At 49.1% G+C, this 8,924-nt stretch overlaps 2 protein-coding genes across 2 annotated transcripts; one reads left to right on the top strand and one right to left on the bottom strand.

The window, feature by feature from the left end:
• Positions 1-1,406: 1,406 nt before the first annotated feature.
• On the top strand, positions 1,407-6,960 carry LOC128726037 (uncharacterized). Its single transcript, XM_053819817.1, has 4 exons — positions 1,407-1,499; positions 2,829-6,234; positions 6,315-6,494; positions 6,560-6,960. The coding sequence occupies exons 1-4, from the start codon at positions 1,407-1,409 to the stop codon at positions 6,700-6,702; spliced, it is 3,822 nt and encodes a 1,273-aa protein (XP_053675792.1). The 3' UTR covers positions 6,703-6,960.
• Positions 6,961-7,049: 89 nt separating this feature from the next.
• Positions 7,050-8,720, bottom strand: LOC128723203 (cytochrome c oxidase assembly protein COX18, mitochondrial). The gene is made up of 4 exons (XM_053816920.1): positions 7,888-8,720; positions 7,551-7,826; positions 7,376-7,486; positions 7,050-7,311 (listed from the first exon to the last, which is right to left on the bottom strand). Exons 1-4 carry the CDS (start codon positions 8,308-8,310, stop codon positions 7,105-7,107), a joined length of 1,017 nt encoding a protein of 338 aa, XP_053672895.1. The 5' UTR covers positions 8,311-8,720; the 3' UTR covers positions 7,050-7,104.
• Between the last annotated feature and the right edge of the window lie 204 nt (positions 8,721-8,924).

Genomic DNA, 8,924 nt, shown 5'->3' with positions numbered 1-8,924 from the left:
AGAACTACGGTGATAGTATCTCATATCATGCATGTGTTGGACATTGTTCTGATCCGTAACATCGTTTATAATATGTTGACGACGAAGCAAATGGCACCCAAAAGGCGCACGCAACCATCGATATTATCCAAGGGCCGCAATTGGAAGCAGATCGTTACGTTTTTAACCATCTTGCGGAGCAAACACTCAATTGAGCATTAATTGAACGCTCGCTCAAAGGTCTTCCTGGAAGATGGACTGCAATGAAGCGAGTTCATTCATCGTCTACTGAATGCACAAGCGAGCGATACATGGGAGTCAGACGATGCGTCGGAGTTTCCCGCCAACTGTACGCGACGTCAAACAAAACCGATGAAAGTGCCACCGATTTGTGGTCATTTAATTGATTCATTAAATAGCGTCAATTCGTGTGGCTTCTTATGATTCATCCTAACCATCTACAGTAGGGCACGAACTGAAACGCTATAAAAGAGGAGCATGTGTGTAGTTGGTTATGTTTGTGTTCGCTAGTCGATCTTGGTGGCCTCCAGTCGTAAATAATGAACGCAGAATGGACGAAACGATGCTGATAAGAACACGGCTGCTACCGTCAGCTGCGTGATGTGAGACGAAGGCGAAGTTTCCATGCGCTGAGTTTACAGACATTTCATATGGTGCTGATGACTCTTCGTTTGCGGTTTAATTGTCGTTTTTGGCCCATTTGACAGCAATAACCCCTGGACGGGTAGTTTCACTTATGGCTTATGACTTTTGTTAGGACTACGTGATTTTTGTTAGAAATCACCTATTGAATGGTTGTGCTACATCGTCGGCAAATATTGATATTACCGGCACGAGCTAATTCGTTCATTCAATTGAACAAAGATACAATTTCAAAACATGTTTGAATAATAAACTCAATAAGACGATAAATATGTTTAGGAAATGTACGAGCAATGCAAAACGGTGCCAATACAATAGTACCATCTCACAGAAGAATTCATCTCACATGAACGAATTACTGCTGTGCTTAAAGAGGGCTGTTTTGACCCGAACACACTCTTCGGGTTTCCCCCAGCGCACAACCGTACGAAACCGTTTGTCCTCATCTCGTTCAGAATCTGTTCCCGGGTGATTATGAACGCGGATCTGCTGGCTGCTGGACCATCGTGGCTGGAGTTTCTTCGCATTGTGCGATCGAGTGTAGACCAAGCAGGACGTCCCTGCTGGCTGATCTCTTTACGAGGAGAGTACTGGTGATAGGCGTTTTTGACTTACTTGTTAAGCTATTGGACGCCAGCCGTTCGGTGGCGCATTAGTTAATTCCATCCGTCTTGTGAGCTTAACGTGAAGGTTGTTGGAAGATAAGCGAAGAAACGACCGTCAACAAGCTCGGGTAAAATTTGGTGAAGCGAAAGGCAGCAAAAATGCGGCAACGCATTTGGGAACGACCCAGGGTGGTACTGCTGGTGCTGGCGGTGGTGTTCGGCGGTTGCTGCAGTGTGGTGCAAAGTGTAGGTGTTCTAGAATTGATAACCATTTCGTCCTGATTCACCTTTTTCTGAGTTCTTCCGTAAAAGCAATGACGCGTGTTAGTGAACGTCAAACTGATAACCTTATCAGCCGGGTGGTATTTCACTCATCGAGGCTTCTTAACGTAGCCAACAAATTTAATATTCTTCTAAGAAGTGATTGCAAAGGATGTCTTTGCACTGATTTTCTATCACGCTAGTGAGTTCTACCTATGCACAAGATCGTGCAGGCTGGTTGAAACAAGAGAACCCGTGAAACGTGAGAAAATCACGTTTGGCATGGACAATAAACAATCTGTTAAGAAACTGGTCTTTGATTTTGGACGGTGAACACTCTTCTTGGTATCTACGAAATTTATATACTCTATGTAAAATCTAGAGTAATATCACGGTGGTTTTCTCCAAAGAAACGTTATTATTGTGACAAAACACTTTGCCTTTAATATTCACCAGACCTTCAGAAGAGCGATAATGCGATCTGCAACTCGTACGCCATCATGTTCGTAGTAACCTCGATCCCGTTCCTTCCGGCAAAAGATAGTACGAGTGTGCACAGCCTGGTTGCAAAGACAATGTCATCTCGATCGCTTCCTATAAAGAATGAGGGAAACCCAAGTGCCTCTATTCTTCAAGGCGTGCCAAGATTGTTCCCCCAAGCTGTTATCATCCTGTGTCTGGTAGTGTGCTATATTGGACTGAGTTGATGCGCAAAATCAAAATTTAACCAAACACTGAGTCACAGTAGTCAAGCGATGATGTAGCATGTAATAGTATCGATCGCAATCAGCTTATTTATTTTCGTTAAATTTGACCAAATAATGCAAACGTAAAATTATTTGTTTTTGAAATCTAGTTTTTAGATGCTAAAGCCTTTTTCGAAGAGCTGTTATAATTGGCATGGGCGCGAATCTATGTCGTATCAGCTTTGTTGTAAACCGTAGCAGCCATGTCGTAAGCCACAAGGAAGTACTTTATACTGTTTATGAACTACATTTTACAATTTTGGCTTAATAAGCCAGTTAAGCCATTTAGGCTGTTGACTGACCCTCTTAAAAAGTGATCATCATTTCTTTGGCAATCAATGTGGACATGATCATTCATAGATATAGATAGACATAGATGGTGTTTATCCCTCTGTTAAAGTGCTTTCTCAACGCTCCGTTAGGAGGGACCATTAAGTGCAGTTGACTCGTTTTAATCAAGCCCCAGCGATCTCATTTGATTAATAGGCGCTTGTCGATGGGCGCGCGTTGCACACTTGACGTAAACAGCTGTGTTTCATTTGATTTTCACTATCGTCTTTCCTGTCGTCGCCAGATCTATGATCCTAGAACCGCATCGAACCACAGGCACCAGGTCCACATGATGCCCGAGATGCACGGCGCGTATAGCCAGGTTCATCACCACCGTGCGCACGAACAACCATCGCAGCAGTACATCCCATTCGATCACTATCTGTATGCGCAGCCACAAAAACAGACGCCATCCCTGGTAGGGTCCCAACAGCCTAGTGGTCCTTCGGCTTCGTACTATCAACCGGGTGTCCCGCTTGCGCCTTATCCTAGTGAAATGAAACGCCCGCTGGTGTACGGACGATCACAGCCGGTTCCAGTGGAGATGGCCTCACGTGCGGGCTTCGGTTACGGTAGCGAGGATCGACAACTGAAAGACTCCGCCCCCGCGAAAGTCGTCCGCCAGCCAGTACACACGCTACTAAAGAACTTAAACGGGCTCGAGTGTCCTGAAGGCATGACGGGACACTTTACGTACGTTATGGACTGTCGGCAGTTTTTGAACTGTTGGAAAGGCCGCGGATCCATCCAGAGCTGCGCTCCCGGTACGCTGTTCAATCCAGTCACGCGAGAATGCGATCACGCAGCTAAGGTAGTCTGTCTACCGGTGCCTTCGTTGAACTCTGTCGTCGAACCGACCCATCGGGAGGCTCCGAAGCTAGCGGCCTACAGTGAACCCAAGCCGGAACAAGTGGACTGCCCACCGGGAATAATTGGATTACGTCCACATCCAACCGATTGTCGCAAATTTTTAAACTGTAATAATGGGGCTCGGTACGTTCAAGATTGTGGACCTGGGACGGCTTTCAACCCTCTCATTCTCGGCTGCGATCACTTACGAAACGTGAACTGCGACAATACGGAGAATGTGATCGTGGATTACGATCGTCCCGCTCGACCGATAGTTCAGATCACTTCCCGACCAGTCCCGACAATCGTCAGTCCACATAACAAACCACCAACGGGACAGGGTTACGATAGGCCAACTCAGCCGGTAGTCCCTGTGGTACAACCGCAACCCACTCCGGCACGCTATCCAACGCAAGTTCCGGCCGCTTCCCGACCTGTTCCGGCAATTGCCACTCCACAAAACAAACCGCCAACGGGACAAGAAACGTTCAATCCTGACGTGGAGCAAATTGAACTGGATCAACAACCGACAGAAGCCACCGTTGTTGATTACGTAGAACCAGACAATTATGAATATGAAGGGTTTGATCTGCGGTCCAACTTTGAAGAACCGGAGAGAACAGTGGACAACCGTCAACCGAAAGTGATTGCAGGTGCAAATTCGAACAAGCCCTACCCCGTGTACGTGCGGCCTCCAACAAAAGCTCCGGAATCGCTACATCGTGCGCCCGTGTACGTGGCCGCCCCGTCGCAATCAACTGCTGGAACCACAGCACGGACTCCAACTAGTACGCCGCGTCCGATGGGAACTCCGCATCCGACGGTTCGCAAGGAGGAGATCGACATACAGCAACACTTGGATGCACTCAAGCTTATGCTAACACCGTACATGAAAGAGCAAAAGCACACGGTGGACGTTAATGTGACGAAACTCAGCACCATGATGACGACCACGACGACGACGACGGAGGCGCCCCCAATCGTGCACGTGATCGGTCTTCCACCACCGACTCCACAGAACACCGCCAACAAGCCGTCATCCGCGGCACCGTACGTGTTGCCAACACCGAGCGAGGTGAGCGAGTTCATCTATGGATCGTCCCAACCGGTCCCTCTGGCCCCGTGGCCACTTCCGCCTCCGTACATCACAGAACCCGCGGAAGGATCACTTAACCGGCAGCACGCTTCAGCCCCTGAATCGGTCGTATATCCGATCTACCGACGTCCGGCAACCACGACCACAGTGAAGCCCATGGCCATTCAGAGCCGCTTCGGTGACAACCGGCCCACACCTGGACGGGCCGTCCTGACTACGACCACAACGACCACCACGCCGGATCCGTGCTACGGCAAGTTTATCTGTGGTAACGGAGTGTGCATCGACGAAGCGGAAGTGTGCGATGGACGGGATGGATGCGGTAACCAGGCCGACGAGCAGGAGTGCGAACACATCGGGTATCAGCTGAAGCTGTCCAAGAAGGCACAAGGAAGCGTCGAGGTGCGAGTATACGACCGCTGGGGTTACGTGTGTGACGACGGATTCGGGATAGAGGCGGCCAACGTCGTTTGTCGGGAACTTGGGTTCCCGTTGGGGGCCATCGAAGTGAAACCGCACTCCTTCTTCCCACCCAATGTGACCGATCCGGATGACGAACCGGACGCAGGACCGTTGTTCATGATGGATGCCGTTCGGTGTCACGGCAACGAGAGCTCCTTGCGAGAATGCACCTTCGGAGGGTGGGGCGTGAGCGACTGCAACCGCGAGGAGGTGGTGGGGGTGGTGTGCAGAACCCCCGTTATGGCCTGCCCACAGGACTACTGGCTATGCCACGCGTCCGAGGAGTGCATCCCGGTGCCATTCCTGTGCGATAACGTGCGGGATTGCGCGGACGGGTCGGACGAATCGCCAGAGCACTGCAAGGCCCCGCTTGCTGTCCGGCTCGTCGCTGGACCGACGGATCGAGAGGGCCGGGTGGAGATCAACTACCACGGAACCTGGGGTACGGTGTGCGACGACGACTTTGGCGTGCGGGAGGCTCGCGTCATCTGTCGCCAGCTCGGCTACAACGGAACGGCGGAAGCACGGAAGAACGTTTATCCGCCCGGTGCCGGCCAGATTTGGCTGGATGAGGTGAAATGCAACGGAACGGAGGCGTCGATTGAGGATTGCGTGCACTGGCATTGGGGAGAGCATAACTGCGGCCACGCAGAGGACGTCGGTGTGCGGTGTGGTGTGTATGTCCCGACGAAACCAAGTGCTGCTCGGCTCCGGAACACGCGACGCAACCCACGGTTGGACTTCGTCGAGAGGTCGCGCAAGATCCATCCGGACAAGTGTGGCCGCATCATGGTGGACCCGACGCTGCGCCGGCCAACCCATGGAGCCCGGGTTGTACATGGCTCGGAGACGGTGTACGGTCACCACCCGTGGCAGGCATCACTGAGGGTAAAAACCCTTCACTGGTGCGGTGCGGTGCTGATTACGCGCTACCACGTACTGACGGCGGCCCACTGCCTGGTGGGTTACCCGAAGAGCACGTACCGTGTCAGGATCGGGGACTACCATACGGCCAACTACGATGCTGGGGAGTTGGACATGTTCATCGAAAACACGTACATCCACGAACAATTCCGGGAGGGTCACCACATGAGCAACGACATCGCGGTCATAGTGCTTAAGACGCCGGTGCGCTTCAACGATTACGTGCAGCCGATCTGTCTGCCGGCCCAGGATGCACCGTATGAGCCGGGACGAAACTGCACCATCTCCGGGTGGGGTGCGACGGTGGAAGGTTCGAAAGGTGAGTGGTTTGCTAAAACAAATAAGCGAGAATTCCAATCATTAACTTTCGTTTTGACTGCTGCAACGCGACGGGTATAGATTCGTCATACGATTTGCGGGCCGGAACGGTACCACTCTTGCCGGACAGCGTCTGCCGGAGACCGGAAGTTTACGGAGATTCCCTCATCGATGGCATGTTCTGCGCGGGTACGCTCGAACCGGGTGTTGATTCGTGCGATGGTGATTCCGGTGGTCCGTTGGTGTGCCCGAGCGGTGATGGTGAGTATTTGTCACAGTGATCCTTAATCAGTTCCTGCGATTTTAATCTTGTTCCCTCACCTCAGGACTGCACATGCTTACCGGAATTGTGTCATGGGGAAAGCACTGCGGATATGCGAACAAACCAGGCGTCTATCTGAAGGTGGCACACTACCGCGATTGGATCGAGCAAAAACTCAACCAGTCGCTCCACCAGTACGGAGTTTGAAGCACTGTTGCAGTTTTACCCGTAAGGCGTACTGACATATATGCTGCGAAGAGTCAGTAGGCTATGAACATATATATTTCAACTGTTCAGGGAATCTCGCAAGAATCAATCATTTTGAAAATGATGGAAAAAGGGCTTTACAAAAAGCGTATCGCTGATGAATCAAGTCTACCATAAACCATGGGAGTGCCTAAATGTACCTTAATAATTTTGATGGCATGTTTTTTAAACATTTTCTCTTACTAGCTTAGTAAAAACAAAGAAATTTTTGTCTAGTGATAGTTGGATTAGCCACTTTTTACATATATCCGATTTGTATACAAAAAGTAAAATAACAATCTTTGATGTACAAAATATAACATCCTCCAGCGGGGTAAACTTTATTTGGCGGAACTACCGCGATCACACTTTCGAATTCGGGCGTTGAGCACTGGAACCAGTTAGAACAGCAAGTTTGGCTCCAAAGAATTGACGTAAGTGCTGGTAAGGATGTACCAGTTCGGATGGTACTGTTGGAATACCAACGGCGCGACGAACACGTGGTGACAACAGGACCAGATTCTGACCCAAACCGTACGTGCTGGAAACGACCCAGTACAAACAGAGACACTGTCAGCGAAAAAGGAAAACCATTTAGGAATTCATACTTGTTGAAGGAAAATGGTAAGCTTACCGATGGAACAGAAGCAGCAATTGGAACCATCACCACACTCAACACTCGAAATAGGTTGGTGAAGATAGTCTGTAGTTTTGAGGAGGCCTTGGTGCGAGATGCAACTTGAATCTGCGATATAAACAACAACGATTTGTTAATGGAAGTTTGACTGATAAGTCCGCCATAAGCATACCTCAATTATACTGAGATTTATGATACCAAGCGCTACCGGAAAGATCAACGAATGATCAAGCTCGATCAGGTTCGGTATCCATGCGAAACCACCGAGCATAAGCTCGCTGTAGGCAATTTGTGCTTCAATCGCGCTCGGGTCCGGCATCAGTGAGACTAGATTGCGTATTGCTACCGACTGGATGACCCACAGTGGAATTTGACCCCAAAGCAGTACCATCGTTTTGGCCGGATGGCAATTCTCCCGGATAATCAGATTGTTCCACTGCTTCTTCAACTGAAATAGGAGGGTACTCTGTTATTGAATGATCTGTATTACGATACTGTGCTATTCCTACCGAACGGTTGTACATAGTACGTGCTTCATTCTCGGACCAGTTGAACTTCTTCATAGCAAATGCCGTTTCCGTTTTTAGCTCTTTGACCAGTTCGGGCATTTCGAGTGAGATTTGCTCCAGTCGGGCAAGGATTTTGTTTTGATACACAGCTAAAGGAAGCGTGACGAGTGTACGTAATCCCACCGTGGAGAGAATGATCGTAGCCCACCAGGGCAGCCCCGTGAGGTCGTGTAGGTCCATCAGCCCATGCTGCATATAAGCGACCGGTGTGCTTTGCGATAGCGACTGCCAGAAGCCACTGACGGTGGCTTGATACGAAAACTGTCGCACTATCGCGGGATGATGAGGCAGACGAGTGACAGTGCCCCATCGCACGGATCCGGCAGATAACACCACAGGACGTACGGTTCTCATGTAGCTCATTCTTACAACTAATACATAAGGGAATGGGTATAAAAATCCGGCACGCGAATGACGCTTTAAAGAATTAAATTTTGTTTATTGTTCACATGGGATAGGAGAGAGAAAGGGATTGGTTTCGGTTAATATTGGTTCGCGCGTTGCTTTCTGGCGTGATGCCCAAGACATGCCAGGATGCCTATCGCGGTCAGAAACATTCCAATAATCAATGCCGAGACGTCACCGAAATCCATTCCACTGGCCGCAACTCGGTCCACGTTCAGGGCCAGGATCACAAACAGCAGAGACGCAAAAACACAGAACATTTTGTAAAACGAGCAAACTTGGAGGAAACTGTCGCTATAGTTAAATCCCACAACTAAACTTGATATTCTTTATCAGTAAGCGTAGGACTTTTTATACAGTAGGAACAAAAACACTGCAACAGATTTTCTTGACTCACCGTGTTTTGAAAACCGATGTCAATGCAGCTGATCAATTTTCAATTGACACGATATGATGCATCTTAAAACATTAGACACATTGGTAAGCTATCATTGCGGATTATTTTCAATATAAGATTATAAGTATTTTTTTAATATTGAAATATTCTGGTAATATTTGGTTATCCAATACAG

This window comes from Anopheles nili, chromosome 3, assembly GCF_943737925.1.
Source record: "Anopheles nili chromosome 3, idAnoNiliSN_F5_01, whole genome shotgun sequence".
Lineage (NCBI taxonomy): Eukaryota > Metazoa > Arthropoda > Insecta > Diptera > Culicidae > Anopheles > Anopheles nili.
This window is presented reverse-complemented; position numbering and strand designations above follow the sequence as displayed.